Source organism: Neopsephotus bourkii, unplaced genomic scaffold (genome assembly GCF_033783945.1).
Source record: "Neopsephotus bourkii isolate Nb327-2 ecotype Australia unplaced genomic scaffold, CSIRO-AGI_Nbou_v1 NB_284, whole genome shotgun sequence".
NCBI lineage: Eukaryota > Metazoa > Chordata > Aves > Psittaciformes > Psittacidae > Neopsephotus > Neopsephotus bourkii.
The window spans coordinates 1935887-1954994 of NW_026900793.1; the positions used below are offsets into that span (position 1 = coordinate 1935887).

General features: G+C 64.0%; 4 protein-coding genes across 4 annotated transcripts; 1 reads left to right on the forward strand and 3 right to left on the reverse strand.

The window, feature by feature from the left end:
- Positions 1-128: 128 nt before the first annotated feature.
- PCBP4 (poly(rC) binding protein 4) lies at positions 129-5342 on the forward strand. Its single transcript, XM_061346890.1, has 13 exons — positions 129-316; positions 1729-1844; positions 2075-2098; positions 2177-2209; positions 2443-2559; positions 2634-2762; positions 3000-3128; positions 3364-3438; positions 3557-3601; positions 3740-3815; positions 4122-4174; positions 4542-4711; positions 5018-5342. Exons 2-13 carry the CDS (start codon positions 1749-1751, stop codon positions 5331-5333), a joined length of 1263 nt encoding a protein of 420 aa, XP_061202874.1. The 5' UTR covers positions 129-316; positions 1729-1748; the 3' UTR covers positions 5334-5342.
- Positions 5343-6923: 1581 nt separating this feature from the next.
- LOC133208778 (probable G-protein coupled receptor) lies at positions 6924-9148 on the reverse strand. The gene is made up of 2 exons (XM_061346891.1): positions 8634-9148; positions 6924-8327 (listed from the first exon to the last, which is right to left on the reverse strand). The coding sequence occupies exon 2, from the start codon at positions 8215-8217 to the stop codon at positions 6976-6978; it is 1242 nt and encodes a 413-aa protein (XP_061202875.1). The 5' UTR covers positions 8218-8327; positions 8634-9148; the 3' UTR covers positions 6924-6975.
- A 1367-nt stretch (positions 9149-10515) lies between these two features.
- LOC133208781 (maestro heat-like repeat-containing protein family member 6) lies at positions 10516-12926 on the reverse strand. Its single transcript, XM_061346897.1, has 6 exons — positions 12642-12926; positions 12104-12259; positions 11563-11664; positions 11137-11239; positions 10893-10946; positions 10516-10700 (listed from the first exon to the last, which is right to left on the reverse strand). Exons 1-6 carry the CDS (start codon positions 12924-12926, stop codon positions 10516-10518), a joined length of 885 nt encoding a protein of 294 aa, XP_061202881.1.
- A 1830-nt stretch (positions 12927-14756) lies between these two features.
- Positions 14757-18812, reverse strand: LOC133208782 (uncharacterized). Its single transcript, XM_061346898.1, has 10 exons — positions 18535-18812; positions 18069-18172; positions 17394-17753; positions 17011-17090; positions 16685-16799; positions 16473-16559; positions 15879-15983; positions 15502-15667; positions 15166-15275; positions 14757-14930 (listed from the first exon to the last, which is right to left on the reverse strand). Exons 3-10 carry the CDS (start codon positions 17574-17576, stop codon positions 14757-14759), a joined length of 1020 nt encoding a protein of 339 aa, XP_061202882.1. The 5' UTR covers positions 17577-17753; positions 18069-18172; positions 18535-18812.
- Between the last annotated feature and the right edge of the window lie 296 nt (positions 18813-19108).

Below are 19108 nucleotides of genomic sequence, written 5' to 3' on the forward strand. Positions count from 1 at the left end.
GGGTGATGTGTGAGCCAAAGGGGGGGGCCGTCGGGGGCAGGAATGTCCCCAGCGGTGGCAGATGGCCTTACCCAGGGTGCATTGTTCCTTTTAGTGCCTCTTATCCGCTGTAATAGGATCCCGGAGGGAGGGATGTGGGAGAGGGGAAGAGCGAGGGGGGCCCCGGCGTGGCCCGGGGTGGGGGCCGGGGCTGCCAGCCTGGCCCTGGCCTGTCAAGCGGCTCATTGTTCCTGGCCCGGGTGCCACTGGGCGCCGCCGGGGACGATGTGGCACTGAGCGGGGTGGCCGGCGGCGGAGGGACGAGCAGCGCGGAAAGGTACCCACGGCCAGGCCCGGGGGCTGGGGGCGGCCGGGAGCATCCCCCTGGGACGGGCTGGGGTCTGCCCCCTGTGTCCTCCCACCCCTCACCTCCCTTTGCCACCAGAAGGTGCCCCATAGGGCGGGCGGTGCCCAGCCTGTGGCTGTCCCGACGCCAGCAGGGGCAGGTGGCCTACGCCCATCACCGCGGTCTTTGGCATCCCTGCCGTGGCTCACCTGGGGGACAGCACCCCCCTGCCCGCGGAGCCCCCACATTGCGTATGGCCGTGAGGGGCACCCATTGCCCTCCTGCCTCCCCCCTGCCCCACCGCCAGCCTCATCCTTCTCTTTCCGGCAGGATCTTTTGTCTCCGCTGCCGTTCATCCCGGGGGTTCGGGGGACCCCGGAGCCTGCCCGCCCCTGCCGGCACCACCCAAGGCTGCGGGAAGGCAGATTCCAGGGGGGTGCACCCCCCAACACGCCCTATCTCATCCTCCCCTCCATCGGGAACGGCAATATCCCCCTTCCCCAGCCGTTCCTCAGCTGCCGGTAACAGAGGGATGAAGATGCAGCATCCAAACCACCCCGGGGGGTGCAAACCGGGGCACCCCGGGGGTGTGGAGCGCGCACCCTGCCCCTCGCCCCCCTCACGCTGATGCAGGGGATGTGCCGTGGCAGCGGCGAGTCCTGCCAGCACCTAAAATAACCTCCCCTCCACCCCCCCGCCGTGCCCGGCCCCGGCCCCGGCCCCGGCCCCAGCCCCAACACGGGTGCTTTGTTTCCGAGCTGCTTGGCATCGCCCGGCGCTCCGGGAGCCAGCGGGGCCGCAGCCGCCCACCCTGCTCGGACACACGGCGATTGTCCCCGGGGCCACCCCCGGGCACAGCACACAGGAGCCGAGGGGTGCTCGGGGCAGGGGGGGGACAGGGTGCAGCGGCACCGTGTGATGGCATCACTCCATTCGGGCGCTGGGTTCGGGGTCCCCATCCTGGAGGTTGCCTCAGCTTCCCCTGGGCATGGACAGGAGAAGGGAGGAGGAGGAGGAAGAGGAAGGCTCACATGGCCTGTGAGATGACCCAGGCCACCTCTGCTCCCCCTGCCCTCTGTGCCACTACCCATTTGCAAAGTGAACCCCATCCCACAGCATCCTCCTTCCCTGCCGTTATCCATCCAGCTCCTGGCTTCATGCTGAAGACAGCTCCCTGCAGGCTCAGGCAGACACTGCAGCGAGTCCCTTTTGGGGAGCCCCTGGAAGGGGTGCAGGGTGCCAGTGGGGTACCCTGGAGCTGTGCAAGCCTCCCCTGCCAGAGGAGGGAACAGCACTGCTCTGCCTCAGTTCCCTGCTTCCCAGCCTTGGGTGCTTTCCAGGCTGCAGGTTATGGGGAGGGGTATCTGGGGCCTCCCCCTTGCTGGAGCTGCCGTGTCCCACAGGCTCAGCTCGCCCTCCTGCCATGGCATCGCAGGACAGAGCCAGCAGCCTGAGCGGCAGCCCCGAAGAGACGGAGCTCAGCATCACCCTGACCCTCCGCATGCTCATGCACGGCAAGGTAAGAGCAGGGAAGCTGGGCTCTGCTCGGGGGGGTCAGGGTGCGGGACCATGCTGGAGCACCAGCTCCTCACCAGACCCTGCTTTCTCCCCACGTCCTAAACTGGGGAGGGGCCATTCCCATGGCACGATCATGGGGCAGGGCCTGCCTGTTTCCTTATGGGCAGAGGAGGGATGTGGCAGGCAGGGAGCTGCCTGCTGATGGGGCCACCCTCATTTCTGCCTTTGCAGGAGATCGGCAGCATCATTGGCAAGGTAAGATTTGGGGTCCAGGGCACCACCAGCCCTGGGCTTCCCTGGACCTGACCCCCTGCCCCGTTCCTCTCCCTGCAGAAAGGAGAGACTGTTAAGAGGATACGAGAGCAGGTAAGGGCATGCTGGGGGGCTGCCAGGTCCTAATGCCTGTCCTGCACGCACCTGATGGCTCCCACTAGCCCAGCGCTGCCCCCAGTCCTGGATGGACCCGGGGAAATGCAGCTTCATTCCCAGGAAGGCTGCAGGTGGAAGGGGAAAGCCCAGGTCCACTCCCCCCCCATGGTGAGCCCTTCCTTGGGTGGGGGGTCCACACCATCGCTGATGGGGTGTGACACTGTCCCCAGAGCAGCGCACGCATCACCATCTCGGAGGGGTCCTGCCCTGAGCGCATCACCACCATCACCGGCTCCACCGACGCTGTCTTCCGTGCCGTTTCCATGATAGCCTTCAAGCTGAAGGAGGTAGGCAGACCCCACAGTCCCACCGGGTACCCCCACGCCTGGGGGTCCAACACTGCATCCCCGTTTCCTCCCAGGACCTGGGAGCAGGGGGCGATGGGGCAGCGGCAGGCAGAGCACCGGTGACGCTGCGCCTGGTCATCCCCGCCAGCCAGTGTGGCTCACTCATCGGCAAGGCAGGAGCCAAGATCCGGGAGATCCGGGAGGTGAGGCTGCGGCTGCTCTGGGTGTGGGCTCCCCTTTCCCCCCAGGGAGCACAGAGCCCTTGGAACGGGGGCTGCTGTGGTCCCTCAGGGGCTGCGGGAGGTGATGCAGGAGTGAGCATCACCCTGCGGGTCCTGCAGAGCTCCCTGGGGGCCCATGGGGGTGCAGGGGAGGTGCGAGGTGCTGAGCCCTGGGGGTGGAATGGCTGAGGGACCCCAGCGTCTCCCTTTGCCCCCCAGAGCTCAGGGGCCCAGGTGCAGGTGGGTGCTGACCTGCTGCCCAACTCCACCGAACGGGCCGTCACCATCTCGGGGGTGCCGGACACCATCATCCAGTGCGTGAGGCAGATCTGCGCCGTCATCCTGGAGGTACCCACTGAGCACCGGCCAAGGGGGGCCATGGTCCCTGATCCCCCCTCGCCAGGGCTTCCCTTGCCCACCTGCACCCAGGCACGGGCACCCCTCTGCACAGAAGTCCATAGGGCACGCTGCCTCAGTGGTGCTGCGGGCATGGGGGTGGCAGAAGGGGTTCGGGGGGGCCTGTGGGGCAATGGAGACGTTCAACCTCATCTCATCCCCTCCACCTCCTTCCCTCCCTCTCCAGTCGCCTCCAAAGGGGGCCACCATCCCCTACCACCCTGGCCTCTCCTTGGGCACCATCCTGCTGTCTGCCAACCAGGTAAGGGGCTGCAAGGTGGCATGGGGGCTCAGCTCCTGCCCAGCAGGGCAACCCCAGTGGGCTTGGGGTGCGGCCTGAGGCAGGGCCCCCCTACTGACGCCTGTTTCCTTCCCCCTAGAGCTTCCCCATGCAGGGCCAGTACAGCGGGGTCTCTCCTGCAGAGGTGAGCCTGTCCCTGTGGCAGCACATCACTGGTCCCATGGGCACCGGGTCTGTTCCTGCCAGGGGTGCCCGTCCTGGGAGGTGCCCCAGGAGTCCACAGGGAATAACCCCTCCTTCCTCTTCCTCCTGCCTCCCGCAGGTGACGAAGCTGCAGCAGCTCTCAGGGCACTCGTTTCCCTTTGCTTCCCTGGGCCACGCACCCCCCATGGTGCCGGGTGAGCATCTCCTGTGCCCCTCCTGACCCACCCACCCACATGGCCGTGATGGAGGGGTCCCCATCCCCTGCACCCTCCCTGGGCCCAGCCCCCCAGCATGGTTACCTGCCCCCTGAATGAGCCTGTCCTTGATTTCCTTGGGTTCCTGCACCCATCAGAGACCCCCAACCCTGCCGTGGGGGAGCACCAGCACCAAGCTACGTGTGTCCCCATGGACATTGACTGTCCCAGCATGGGGCTGGGGTAGGGGCACAGAGCTGCTGGACACCCACCATCATCCACTGACATCCCTCTCTCTTTCTCCAGGCCTGGATACCAGCTCCCAGAGCAGCTCCCAGGAGTTCCTCGTACCCAATGACGTACGTGTATGTTCTGGGATGGTGTCGGTCACCGCAGCTTGTCCCCATCCATGTGTCCCACCCCACAGCCAGAACTGGCCCCCACGGGGGAGGCTCTGCCTTGCCTGTCAGAGCTCAGGAAAGGCTCCAGGGGCAGAAGCAGCTGGAAGGGAAACTAAGGCACGGGAAGGGGGAAAGGGCTTGGGCAACACCAAGGATGTGTCAGCCCAGTGATGCCAGCCAGGGAGGGCCCTGAGTGAGAGCAAGGAAAGCAGCACCCTGCCCTCCCAGTGCCTGCCTCGCTTTCCCCAGTACTCCCAGTGAGCCCCTGGGAGCTGGCACGGCCCCTCCAGCTGCTCCCAGCTCACCCCAGCCTCTGCCTCTCCAGCTCATCGGCTGCATCATTGGCCGACACGGCAGCAAGATCAGCGAGATCCGTCAGATGTCAGGCGCCCACATCAAGATTGGGAACCAAACTGAGGGCTCCAGCGAGCGGCACATCACCATCACAGGGTCCCCCGTCAGCATCACCCTGGCTCAGTACCTCATCACAACCTGGTAGGTACCAGGTGCACTTCCCCAGCACCCCAGTGCGGCTCTGGGGGGACACTGCGCCCCCCAGCATCCTCAGAGGGATGAGCTGGGCAGTGCTTTGAGGGCCTGAGATTTTGGGTGCAGGACCCTAGATCCCACAGGGTTTGAGCATCAGCTTTTTAGCCCTCCTGAGCAGGATGCCCAGGTTGAAGACCTGTGCCAGAAGGGATGGGGCACGCAGTCCCTGCACCCTAAGATGGGCAGGTTGGGGTGAAGGACCTGCTCGGTCACTGTGGTCCTCACCGCTCATCACCACCTTTGGTTCCCCAGCTTAGAGACGGCCAAATCTACCTCCCAGGTGCCGCCAGGCCCTGGCTCCATGGACCTCGGCGTGAGCTTCACCCAGCCCCTCGCCCCTGGCTCTGGTGCGGCGCTGCCCAGCGTTGCCCCTGCCCACCCAGCCCTGCTGGGCACCCCTTACACCGTCTCCCTCTCCAACTTCATCGGCCTCAAGCCCATGTCCTTCCTGGCGCTGTCCGCGTCCTCTGTGGTGGGCCCCAACGGCGGCACTGCCACCTACACAGCCAAGATCTCCGCTGCCAATGGCACCAAGAAAGCCGACCGGCAGAAGTTCTCACCCTACTGAGCCCTGCCGGCAGGTACCAGGGACACCCCCGATGCCCACCCCAGTCTGTGCCCCCCATGCCCACAGTGGACCCTGCCCCAGGAAGGTGCCCATGGAGGAACAGGCTGCTCTGCTGCCTGCTGCCCATCCCGGCAGCGCTGTGTCCCCCTCCTCAGTCTCCCTGCATGGGGACCACATGCCCTGGTACTGGGGGGGGGTACCCGTCCCCGCTGGCCTGCAGCCCCTTCTCTCAGTGCCCAGTGCCAGGGTGGGACCCCACCACCTGCCCCTCGCTCTCCCCATCCTGCTCTCCTGCTGCTGCCCACCCTCTGCCTGGCACCCGAATGCTGGGTCCCATTGGATGACTGGCCTCTCTGGGGGTCCCCCTTCCTCTGGCTCTGGTGGGGGGGCCACCCTGGGGCAATCGCCTCCCAGCATACCCATCCAAGAGCCAGTCCCTGCTGGCTTGGAAATGCTGTATATATAAGTCTATATTTTTTCCTCCTTTGTAACTTTTCAATGGTTTAATAAAAAGATCAAATTTACAAGGAAACAGATAACAACATCCCCCAAACAGGGTGGAGACACCCCAAAAACAAGGGGCAGAATCGGTTCCTGGGGACACGGGTGGTGGCTGGAAGGGGCATCCCTGTGGCCAGGGGGGTGCCCCTGACCCTCAGCCCCAGCCTCTCTCTAGGGTCTTCCCAGAGCCCCATGGGGCAGTTCTCTTCCAGCCCACCAGTTATTACTGGGGCAGGGCCATCTCCAACCAGCACCATTCCTGGGCCCTGTGTAGTGGGCTGGGAGTGATGCCTCCAGCAGTGCCCAATCCCCTTTCTTGTGCTGGGGACCCCATGGGAGGGTCCCCAGAGAAATGAGACTGGAAGGGGAAAGCAGCTCCTGGTCCTCTCCCACTGCTGCCCAGGGGTGCCCCCATGGCCCCACCACCACCCTGTGCCAGCACTGGCCAGCAGCCCAGTTTGGCTGGCATGTGGCACCACTGGCTGGGCTTCAGCTGGGCAGCTGTGTCCATAGACATACTGGTCCCGGCTGGGCAGTATTCCCCATGGAGGGCATGGTTACAGGCATGGTGCCGTGCCAACAGCATAAGCACAAACATGGCCAGAGCCAGCCCCGAGGGTGCTGTCCCCCTGGTGAGTGCCATCAGTGACAGGAGCTCCTCCACCCAGAAGTTAGTTTGGGTTAAGCAGGCAGGGATGGAGGGCTCCATGACAGCTGCCCAGGCTCAGTGGGGATTACTGGTGTTAGTGGTGTTATCTGCTCCATTGCTCCTGGGTAGGGTACAAGGGACATCTGCTCTTCCCCGCTGGCCACAAGTGGTCCCAGCACGGTGATGGAGATGGAGGTGCCCTCTCATCTGCCTCTGCACAGGAGCCCCTTGGCACCCTGTGTCTTGAGAAGGGGCCATGCAACTGGCCTGTGCTGGTGGAGCCAGAGACGATCCCAGGCTGTGGAAGGGAGATGAGGCTTCCCCAGATCTTCCAGCTCCTGCATGGAGAAACCATCTCCCACCATAAGCTCAGAGAACCTGAACAAGGAGCCCTCCAAACCCAAGAGGCTGGATCAGAGCAGGTCCAGCGGGTCCCTGCAGGTTCCCTGCCCATCCTCCTGCCCAGCACAGTGGGACAGGGCCTCCTGCTGCTCAGCTGCTCTCTTCAGGAGCCTGACCTGGGATGGGGAAGCTCACGTTGCTCTGGTCCAGCCTATCCCTGGGGCTGGGGCCGGGGCCGGGGCTGATGCAGCTCGCATGGGTCTCCAGGGTGCAAGTTGCTCTCTGGAGGAACTGCAAGAGGTTCTCCTGGACAGAAGGCTCCGAGATGGAAAGGCAGAGCTCCTGGCCCAGGGGCTGCCTGAAGCAGCTGCGCCGGAGCCGCGCCAGCTCCTCCCGGATCTGCCGGTTCAGCAACCCGTAGAAGAAGGGGTTGATGGCAAAGGAGGAGTAGGCGATCCAGGTGACCACCATCTCCGCGTGGCCACCAGCCTCCGTGCCAGCGGCCATGGAGGAGTGCAGGTGGAAGGCAAAAAAGGGCAGCCAGCAGCACAAGAACTGCCCCACGATGAGGAGCAAGGTGAGGACGGCCTTGTTGCCTCCCAAAAAGCGCTCTGGCGCCAGCCTGGGCACCGTCAGGTTCCTGGTGATGATGACGGCCACCAGGCTGGCAATGGAGTCAGAGCGGTGTCTTGGTGCTACCGCCTGTGCCGGCGCAGGGGCGGGCTGCTGGGATGCCGTGCGGGCCACACGGTAGACGCTGCTATAGACAGCGATGATGATGATGGTGGGCAGGACAAAGCAGGCAATGCTGAAGATGATCAGGAAAGCCTTCTTGTGGGCCCCAGGGCTCCAGTAAACCGTGCAGCGGCTGGCACTGGTGGCCCCGTTGCCTTGAGGCCAGTCTACTAGTGCCAAGACGGTGACGAGAACAGACTTGACCCAAATGATGATCACTCCTGCCACCGCCAGCCTGATGGTCATCTTGACCTCGTACCTCATGGGGTGCACGATGTAGTAGTACCGCTCCACGCTGATGATGGCAATGGTGAGGATGGAGGCACTGATGAAGCAGACATTCAGGAATATCAAGCCCTGGCACTCAGCGATGCTGTAGATCACCCTGCTGAAGCAGGAGGAGCTGGAGATGATGCCCACAGGCATGAGGAAAATGGCAGAGAGGAGGTCAACCATGCAGAGGTGGCCGACAAAGATGAACTTCCTGAGAAGCGGGGTTCTGAGAATGACAACCATCACCACGGTGTTGGCCACCAGGGCGGTGAGGGTGAGCAGGACCATGCAGAGGAGGCCCACCACCTCCTGGGCTACGGACTGCTCGGGGACAGGGAGCGGCTTTAGGCTGTCCGTGCTGTTCAGCCCCGTTTGGCTTGCCATCCCCACTGAGGGCTAAGCCGGCAGCTCTGGTGCCTGGGCAGCAAGGGCTCATTTCTTGCATCCGTTAGAGAGAAACCCCACCACAACCATGGCCACCGTCTTCTCCTTGCCTGTTGAGGGGAGCCAAAATGAATGAGAGCCACAGAGAAACCTGGAGACAGCCTGAACCCCTCCAAGATGCTGGAGCAGGGAGAAGTGCCTGGTGAGGCCATGGCACCCCGCTTACCACTGGGCTGGCATCTGAGCCACGGGTGGCACTGCCAGGACCCGCATGTACCCGTGCCAGGCTACACCATCCCCCTGCCCCAACCGCACCAGCACCCCTTGAAGAGGGACAGCCCGAACCTGCCTGCCCCATCCCTGTTCCTTGCTCCCTCCACGGTGCACTCTGGGGGTAGGGACAGGACCCAGCTCACCTCTGTTCCCGTGGAGGTCGGTGACGTCTCCTCCTCGCCCAGGGTCTCTCTCAGGGTGCAGCTCCCACAGCGGAATGGGGCCACTGGCTCTGTGTGAGGCCACGCTCCCCCTTCCCACACCGTCACCCGCTCCTCACACTGTTTGCATCCCTGCATCCCGCCAGCTGCGGATGGCACCAGCTGTCACTCCCGGCACTGCCTGCATTGTGGCAGTCCCACAGGCAGCTGCTGCCTCCTAACAGCCAGCGGGGGCTCAGCAAGGGGGGACCAGGGTCCCCGAGCCTTGTGTTCCATCAGCACGGTCACCCTTGGCCTGGTCCTTCCACAAGGACAGCTCAGCCTCAAGGTGCTCAGGGCTCAAGGCACGGATCTACGGGCAGGTCTGCAGGTCTCCCCCCCCAAGCACAGGGATGCTTTGGAGCATCCATGGTGCACTTAAGTAATGCAGAGAGCAGTGCCCCTTCCCTTGCACCCCATGGACCCAGACATATATTTACAGGGCACACATAAGGATGGATGAGATCCTCCATGCCCATCTTACTTGTCTTCTGCAGCCCTAATGTCATAACGATGGGCATTAGCTACGTGCCTTGCTAAGGTGAGGAGGGCACCTCCAGGCCCGTGAGCCCGATCTTGGTGCCAGGGAAGGTCATGGAGCAGATGATCCTAAGCGAGATCACACAGCACAAGCAGGGAAATGGGGGATCAGGTGAAGTCAGCATGGGTTGACGAAGGGCAGGTCCTGCTTGGCCAAGCTGATCTCCTGCTATGACAAGGTGACCCGCCAGATTGATGAGGCAAAGGCTGTAGGCATTGTCCCTTTGGAGTTTAATAAAGCATTTGACAGTGTCTCCTCCCGCAGCGTTCTCCTGGTGGCACCGGCTGCTCATGGCCTGGGTAGGGGTGTTCTCTGCTGGGCTGGAAACTGGCCGAGCCCAAAGAGCGGTGGTACCCGGTGTTGCATCCAGTTGGTGAGCGGTGACTCGCGGGGTCCCTCAGGGCCCAGTGTTAGGGCCAGTGTTGTTTCGTATCTTTGCTGATGCTCTGGATGAGGGGATCGAGGGCACCCTCAGTTTGCTGGCGACACAAGGCTGGGTGGGAGTGCTGATCTGCTGGAGGAGAGGAAGGCTCTGCAGAGGGAGCTGGCCAGCTGGATCAATGGGCTGTGGCCAGTGGTATGAGGTTCAACAAGGCAAAGTACCGGGTCCTGCGTTGGGGTCCCAACGACCCCATGGAACACTCCAGGCCTGGAAAGCTGCTCATGGAAAAGGACCTGGGGGTGCTAACTGATGGAGCTGACCATGAGCCAGCGTGCCAAGACAAGAAGGCCAATGGCATCCTGGCTTCTATCAGTAATAGTGTGGCCAGCAGGGCCAGGCCAGTGACTGCGAACTGGGGAGGCTGCACCTCGAATCCTGCATTCAGCTCTGGGCCCCTCACTGCTGTAACCCCAACACACTGAGGTGCTGGAGCGGGCCCAGAGAAGGGCAGCAGAGCTGGCGAAGGGCCTGGAGCAAAGTGTGATGGGGAGCAGCTGAGGGAGCTTGGCGGGGCTTTAGTCCAGAGAAGAGGAGGCTCAGGGGGGACCTTCTGTCTCTGACTACCTGAAAGGAGGCTGGAGAGAGGTGTGGGGGGTCTCTTCCCCTATTTAAGTTTAAACCCATTGCCCCTTGTCCTATCGCTACAGTCCCTGATGAAGAGTCAGGGACTTGGATGCCCTTGTAGCCCCCTCAGACACTGGAAGGCTGCTCTGAGCTCTCCACGCAGCCTTCTCTTCTCCACCTCCAATTGTCTCAGCCTGTCCTTGCATGGGGGATGCTCCAGCCAACCTGTGGCTGTGCCTGGATTGCCGGGACCCACGTGTAGGACCTTGCGCTTTACCTCATTGATCTTCACGGGGTTTTTGCAAGTCCCTGCTGGGGGTCGAGCGCCGCCTCCTCCATGCCCTGGGCAGCAGCCACTGTAGGCTGAGCCTTGACCTCTGCCTTCTTTGTTCCAGCATGAGGAGAGCCTCAGTCACCGAGGAGGAGACCAGGGGGCTGGCGTCTTGTCTTGGGCCTTCAAGGGCTGTGGGGACAAAGCAGGGGAGGTGAGGTGACAGCGCTGTGTCCCCTCCAGGCAGGGCGCATTACACAGGGCCAGGAGGGAGCCCCCCTCCACAAACACGCTCTCCCCATAGACGCGCTGGCAGCAGAGCCCCCCTCGCCTGGGGCAGTTCTGTGCCAGAGTCCTTCCTTCCTCCCCACTGCCCTCACTCACCCTGTCTGATGTACTCCGTCGTCCTGGGCTCATCCACGTGCTGCCCGATGAGCCCTGGGGGGATGCAGTGTGTCGGGGACCCCAGCACCCAGCTCCCCAGGGAGGGCCGACCCATGGGTGCTGCGTCGAGGAGGGGGTGAGCCTCCTGCCAGCCCAACGTGAGGGGACCAAGGGATGCTCCACAGGTCCTGCGCTGGGATGCAGGGACCCTGTCAGAGGGAGGGACCCGAGACTCGTGGCTCACCCATGAACCTGACAGCGTCCCGCCTCAGCATCTCCTGGGGGCTCTGCAGGTAGACCTCAGTCTGGTGCAGGAAGTCCTTGGTCTTCTTCCTCTTCCTCTCCAGCTGGAGAGAGAACGGTGCAGGGTTGGCACAGAGCTGCCCCCAGGTTGGGCCGTTCCCCCAGCCAGGGCCACCCTTCTTCCCCCCCAGCAGGACGTTCCCAGCTCTCCACCGTGTGGCCTTGGCGTTCAGAGGGAGCGCAGGGCTCGCCGCTGGTGCTGGGGTGCCCCTCTGGTGGCAGGGTCCCCCTTGGGGCGCTGGGGGTGAGGACAGCCTGGAACAGAGCCTGCTCCAGGACGGTGCACACAGGTGCGGGACACAGCCCTGCATCCTCCCTGCTGGGCACGGGGCAGGGCTCTCCCGGTGCGGATCCCAGCAGTGCTCACCAGGCACTTGCTGATGTCCCATGGCTCTGCAGTCAGCGCCAGCTCCCTCAGTTTCCGCCACTTCAAGAACCAGCCAGCAAAGTAGAGGGCTTCCTGGGCGGCCTGGCAAGGAGAAGAGATGCCACCACCAGCCCTGGGGGCGCAGCACCCCCATCCTCCCTCTTAGCAGGGCTCCGAGCCTGTCCCGGCACTGTTGGGCACTGGTGCTGCCCCCAGGCTCAGCACCCCAGGAGAAGATAAGGCCAGCCACCCTCTCTGCCTGGAAGCCCCTTGGGGCTGCAAGCTTTTGGCCTTGGTGTCCCCAGGCTGCTGTGGAGCAATAGCCTTGTCTCAGGGGCTGCAGGGCCCCGTGCCCCATGGCAGGGACTGTGCGGAGGGAGGTGGGTGGGAAAGGGACCCACCACCCTCTTCATGCAGGAGGAGAAAGGCAGCAGTGGGTGGGTGGTGGGGGGTCTGGCTGGTCCTAGAGCCTCAGCAAGCTAGACCTCATGGTGGCACACGTTTGAAGGCTCCAAAGGACCGGTCCGCTTGGGGATCCCACCTTGGCCACGTTCTGTTTCTGGTCGTGCAGGTGAAAGACCAGCGGCAGCAGACTCTCCCACACCTGCTCCTTCATCTTCTTCTCTTCAGCACCCGTCACGAACCCCATCACGAATTGGAACAAGCAGATGGAGAGCTGCCTCACGGTGTCTGACTCCTGCAGGAGAAGGACCTCAGCGCCGAGCCCGTGGCGAGCAGGGAGCTGACGTGGAGATGGATGCTCCCAAAGGAGCCTGCTCCAAAAGGGAGCGAGCTGCAGCATGCACAATGTGTTCCCAGCGGGGCTGGGGACACAGCAGGAGACCCCGGGGGGGTTCGGAGATGCTGCCAGGGCAGGCTGTTGCCACCACCAACTCCTGCAGCAGGGAGGCCAAGCCAGGCGTCGTCCATGCGGGGAGGGGATGGGGGACAGTACCGAGCCGCGGAGGGCAGCGACGGGGCAGTGGGGCAAAGCATCCTCCTGCAGAGCATGGGGCTGGGGTGGGAGGTATGAACGGAGGTGCCCGGTGCAAGGGCACAAGTCTGTCCCCCAGCCTTACGCTGTCGAAGTGCAACCGGAGCTTGGGAGCGATGGCATGGGCGGTGGGGCCGAGCGCGTTCTCTTCCAGCAGCGGGAGGATGTTCTCCAGCACCCGCAAGGCCAGGGCGGTGTCATCACTGTCACCAGTGCTGTCCAGGCACGCCACGATGCTTGGCGTCAGGGCGAGGAGCTTCTCTGCCTGTGTCAGACATGCCACCTCGTTTCTGCAACGCAGTGACCGATGGCAGGGGTGAACAGCCTTCCCCACAGCACCACTGCCTCTCTTCTTGCAGGATGCAGCCATGGGGCACTGCAGCGGGCAGGCACAGAGCTGGCACTTCTCCCGATAGCCAGAAATGCTGAAGCCACCGTGTTAGCCAGCACCGCTGCCCCAGTGACCCCTGCGCACCGTGTCAAGCCACTCGGAGAGCCTGTAGAGAGTCTTGAGCACCAGTTTGGGCATCCCCACGCACTGGCTCTGCAGGTATATAGGGAAGATGTCCACAGCACGGTCCAGAGTCTCACTGGTGGCGTTGCACTGCAGCATCTGAAACACGCAGGAGGAGGCGGTGAGGTGTGGTGCTGGCTCCAACCGTCGGCTCAAGGCAAGGATGCTGGGGCAAGAGCAAGCTCAGACGGAAGGGGCAGGGACTGCAGAGAGCCCCCATGCCCCACAGCACACTGCACTGGTTGGTGCCTGCTTCTCCACGGTACCAAGCAAAGCCCATCCGCCACCGCAGCTCCCCCCGCAGCTGGGGGGCTGGCATGGGGCTCACCTCAGTGAACATGACCATGGCGACCATCTCCCACGTGGGGTCCTCCACAGAAAGGAGGTTCACCAGCTGCTCAAACAGCATGCAGTGCAGGCTTCCGGGGATCTTCATCATCTCCCTGGCAGGAGGAAGGAGGCGCTGTCAGCCCTGAGCCAGGCTGCCTCATCTCCCTGGGCTCTGCAGCAGTCTGGGCATCACCAGTCTGCAGCACTGTCTCTGAGCAGCGGGGACCCCCTCGCCATCAGCCCCAAGGGAGTGGGTGCTGTGGGGTGCGCGGAGAAGGGGCTCTCACCTGGCCACGATGCACACTCCCTCGAGGTGCTGTTGGACGTGGAGCAGTTTGTCCCAGCCACCCTTCTCCTCAATGACCTGCTCCCTCATCTGAAAGCCCATGGTGTGGAGCAACAGTCTCATGGACTGCACTGCTGACCTGCACAAGGAGAGATGCTCAGGTGCCACCGGGACCCCTGGCTTGGCTCCGGGCGGCCAGCAGGGATGAGAGGACAGGGATGGAGCACCTGATGGGAGTGAGCTGATCCTGCTGGTACTCCTTCCAGCAAATGAGCACTTCCTTTCCCTTCAGCTCTGTTACGAGCGACACTTGGAGCAGCAGTGCAAGGAACAGCCTGGGGAAAACCTCCTCCACTTCCTTAGGGCAGAGGGACTGCTCGAGGATTTTGTGTATCATCCTGCACGCCTGCAGAAGACACCCAGAAACTGAGACGGCCTCATCCCTGGGGAGGTCTGGGCTGGGGTGGGCAGGGAAGAGGAGGGGGAGCCCCGGGGGACAGCGAGGCCTCATCGAGCAACTCACGGCCAGGGACAGGATGCGCGGGTTGTCCATGGAGGCGGCGGAGACCTTGCGCTGCGACTGATTCATCATTGTGCTGAGCAGCTCCTCCAGCACCTTCCTTGCAGCTTTGGGCTCAGAGAGCATCGTTGTCCACATGGCCATGGCGTCACTGCAGGACACAGGGCTCCGTCAGCAGGGACACCCTGAAGGATGGGCGGCTGAAGGCCCCCAGGAGGGTCTTGGGGCCCCCGTCCCAGTGGCAGAGGAGCCCCAAAGGCTGCTGTGCCCTATACCTGCCGCACGCTGGGGAGCACTGCAGCAGGCTGGCCACCACCTCTCTGGGCTTTTTGAGCGTCAGCGTCAGCAGGGCCGTCCTCAGGCTCTTGTGGGCTATTCCTGTGCTGACGGAGGGCAGGTTTCTGTAGATGGCCCACGTGATGTTCAGCACCTGCAAGGGACACACGGGTGGCAGCGAGGAGTGGGGTCAGCAGGGTGAGCGTGGCTGTGTCCCCAGAGCCAGCTGCGTGCGGCTCCCATTCCCAGTGAGATGTGCCAGCTGGAGGCAGCGTCAGTGCCACCACAGCCCGCTCACCTGCCCTGTGCGGAAGCTAGTGTCTGGCACAAGGATGTCCAGCATGTGGGCAGCCGTGCTGACGCTGTAGACCCCTGGATTTGCCAAGGTCTTTATGGCCACGAGGATGATATCTGTCCTCTCGGAGGGCTGGAGGTGCTTTGTGAACATCTGCGGGTGAAGGAGAGGGAGGACCGTGACCCAGAGCATCCTGGCTGCGCAGTGAGAGCGGGACGCAGAGCCAGGCCATGCTGGGAGGGGACCAGTGGTGGGGCTCAGGGTCCTGCGGGGAGCCCGAGCTCGCTGGGGCCTTTGCCTGGCCCCTGCTCAGGAACAGCATGAGCCCCATCACCCCCATGCATGGGGTGTCCCTTCCCTCAGGCCAGCAGCCAAAGGCTCTTCCTACCGAGAACATGTGCCTCGTGTCGCTGGTTCTCAACATCTTCAGGCTGTGCGTCTGTTCCCAGCTCTGCTGGTGCTGCTGCTGCCTTCTCTTCAGCAGACAGGGGTACCTGCCTGGGGAGCAGCAGAGAGAGGGTGCCAAGCTGGGGGTGCAGCTCAGAGCGCTGGGCTCAAAAGGGAGGCCTGGACCCCCCCCAGGGCAGGGCAAGGGCTGGTGCAAGTGTGGGCAAGGGGAGCTGGCTCTTCGGGCTGCGGGCGGGTAGCTTGGATCTGGCTTTCTCTTGCCAAGAAGAGTGGCCCCTGGCTGCCCATGCCCCGGGGAACCCGGCCCCACACTTACTTAGGGTGAAGGGATGCATCATAAAGAGAGCTTCCGCAGCCGCAAGGCAGGTGCCCGTGTCCTTGTGGGTGCAGCAGAGGGTGAGGTGCCCCACCAGCTTCCCCATCACCACAGTCTTCCAGCACTGACACTGGAGCTTTGGGACTCGCACAGAGCAGGAGCAGAGCTGGGGGAAGATGGGCACAAGGTCACCGGGGCACAGCCGCTCCCAGAGCAGGCAGGCAGCAGCCCAAAGCAGGGCAGGGCCAGTGCCCTGGGAGAGGGCAGAGACCGGGCAGGGCAGAGCCCCTGCTCCTGAGCTCCTGCACACCGGGTGCTGCTGGGGCTCAGGGGCATGGGGCTGGGGCGCTGGGGCTGCCAGACCAGCAGCTCGGTACCTGTGGCAGGGGTTTGGTGCTGAAGCATCTGGCCAGCCGGGCAGTGCATGCCACGGCCCTCTCCTGCACCACGGCCACCTCCGAACTGATGAAGGGCAGCAGGAGCTGGGAGGAGAAGAGCTGTTGGTGTGCCAGAAGGTGGGGTGCACAGCACAGCACAGCACAGCCCCTCGGCAGTGCCTGGCACGGGGCACGTGTCCTTCTTGCCCCTGGCAGCAATGGGCTGTGGCCAGGCGGGTCCCCACATCCCACTGCTGCTGCCCTGCTGCTGGGCACTCAGCGCCCCTCCCTCCAGCCGCTGCCCCTGAGGACCCCGAGGCTTCGGGGTGAGCCCTCCCTGGGGACCTGTGGTGGGGCTCTGGGATATGGCCCGTGAAGCCGCAGGGGGAGAGCGCCAGGGCTGGGCTCCCCTTTCCAGGCAGGCAGCTGTGTCTGGAGGGTTGTGCAGTACAGGCAGTGCGTGAGGACCTGGGTGTGCTGGGGCAGGAGAAGGGGCTCTGGCAGCAGCCAGGAGGCAAGGGTTGGGGGGGGGGCACTGCTCAAGTGACTCCCCTTGGGGTCACTGCCCAAGGGGACCCTGTGCCAAGGCCAGACCTTGAAGATGTTCTTCAGCTCCCGGATGCCGAGGGTTCTGGCGCTGCACACCAGCACCTGTAACATGCTGTCCATCGCAGACAGGGTCTGCAAGGGAGCAGGGTCTCAAGGGCAGCCCTGGCAGCCTGGGGGAGCAGCGCAGCCGTGGCCCTGCTCTTACCAGGAAGGGGCCTCGGGACAGGGAGCTCCCTGTGGCTCACCCCATGGCATACCTTGTCATAGAGCCAAGCCCCGGGGCCCTGGCTGTCCTGCGGAGGCAGCTGGAAGATGCTGCAGAAGCAGGCTTCCAGGAGGCTGTTCTTGTCCTCCAGAAGCAGCTCCGCTCTGCTGCAGGGACATGGAAGAGCTCTTTGGAGGAGGCAGACCCAGGGCTGGAGCCCTGAGCTGATCCCCATGGTACAGGGGCCAACTCAACCCCTCCTGACCCTGACATTGGCCTCAGGGGTGAAATCCCTGTGCCACCCCTGCCCTGCTGTCTGCCTCCCTCTCAGTCCCAGCTCTGTGGGTGCCCCCGGGACGGGGCCGATGGGGCAGGTACCTCATGGCAGCGATGGTCAGCATGACTTGCTGCCGCACCGTGGTGTCCAGGCGATCAACGGGCTCCTCTTGCAGCAGCACCTGAGGGGCACAACAGCGTGGGTGGGTCAGCACAGGGCAGCTCCTTCATCCAGCAATAGCCTGGGGGGCTGTCAGAGCCCATCCCAGCACCCCCAACCATTAGCAGTGGTCCCAGCCGTGTAGCAGGAAGGGCTGCACCCATCACAGAGCACAGGCTGGCCAAGGGACCTGCAGCCGGGCCATGCAGGTGGCTCTGGAGCATCGCCAAGGATGCAGCCCCAGAGCAGCGCTCGCTCCGCTCCCACTCCCTGCCCCAGGGCTGTGCCGCTGACCCTGCCTCAGCCTGACCGGCCATCCCCTCACCTCGAGGCTCTCCGCCAGCTCAGGCTTTAAGAGCAGCAGCGTGCCCCACAGGAAGGAGTGCTTGCTGCTGGTGGTGCAGATGGTGCAGACGGCATCCAGAAACTTCAGCTTCTGGTCTTCTTGCTGCCAGGCAGGGGGGTGCCAGATGGACATTGTCAGGCGGGAGAGACTGATGGGGTCCATAAGAGCCCCCAGCACCTTCTGAGTACGGGACGGGGGCACAAAGACCGTGCAGGAGACAGAGGCGCAGCCGCATGGAAGTGGCCGTGGATACCTTCGGTCTGCTCCTGATGGACTCCTTGATGGTTTTGAGGATGCTCTTTTCCTCGCTGGACATGTGCACGGTTGAGATGCATGAACCTGGCCGAGAGAGCAGGCAGGGCTGGAGGGCAGGCAGTGGGGAGTACAGAGCCCTCTGCCCAGCTTCAGGGATGTCCCCAGCCCCGGCTCTAGGCTGCCCCCCGTGCACCCCAGGGGCGAGGATGCGATGCGGGAGGGCAGCAGGGGAGGGAGGCCCAGTGTGCCCCAAGGAGGGAGAGCTGGCACCAGGGGGAGAAGCGAGTTCCTGGCCCGGGGCTGTTCCCTGGGCTCTGCACTGCGGGGCCGATGCCTGGCCTGCAAGCATGGGGCGGGACGGGATGGGGCAGGGCAGGGATGGGGCACCCGCACACTCACCCTTACGCATCTCCTTGCACTTCAGCCCGGAGCTGGGAGCCGGGCCAGCTTCGTCCTCCTCCACCCAGGCCAGCCTGGGTTGGCGGGGGTCTCTCGCCTCCATCCTGAGGGAAGGAGGGAGGAAAGGGGTGAAGGGGACCCCCCAGCACCAGAGCTGCCCTGCCAGGAGTGGGGGGGCAGAGCACTTGTGGGGCTCCTTGCTCCCACCATGTCCCTGAGACACTCTGCAGGCAGGGCTAGGTGACAGAGTGCCCCGATGTCACCCCCGCCCAAGCTCCTGATCCCCCCTCCACAGCACTCCTCCTGTGACCCCAGCGCCCCACGGAGCCCTCCTTGCCCCAGGGCAGTGGCACTGACTCCGCCTTCCTCCTTGTCCCGGCTCAGGGTTGGGGTTCATGGGAGCCGGAGCACCCCCTTGTCACAACCCCACTGTCCCCTCGCTCCTGGGGGCTGGGGCCACCCCCACCTGTGGCTGGCCCGGGGCACAGCCCGTGGCCCTCGGGTACTCGAAGGCTCTTTCCTCTTCCACAGGAGGCCCTGGACACGGTGCAGGGCCTCTCCCCTCGTATGAAGGCTGCTGAGCACGCAGGGATGCCGGGTGCACACCATGCACTCAGCCACTGCTGCAGCCGCACTGGCCTGGGGATGCTGGGGTCCCCTAACACAGCCGGTCCCCTGGTTACGGTTGCCAGGGCCATCAACAATGTGTCAGTTATGAGTCAGTGATGGCCCCTGCCAGGGGATCCCTCCTCACCTCACCCCCGGTTGGCAGAGCCCTGGGCAGCAGGAGCGGGCTGCAGCAGGAGGGAGCGGGAAGCAGCGACAAGGAGCCGGTTGGAGTGGGCAGCCGCGGCGGGGATGGGGAAGGCCAGTGCTGCCTCCTGTGCCACCAGGACCCCCGTGGGTCAGCAGGGCACGCCATGGCACTGAGCTTGCCACCGAAATCCAGGAAATAAACTCTAACCAGAATGACAGGGTAGGAACCTGATGTTACTTTGTTAGGGTACCGGGTGTGTGGGGACTCCCTCTGCCTAACACAC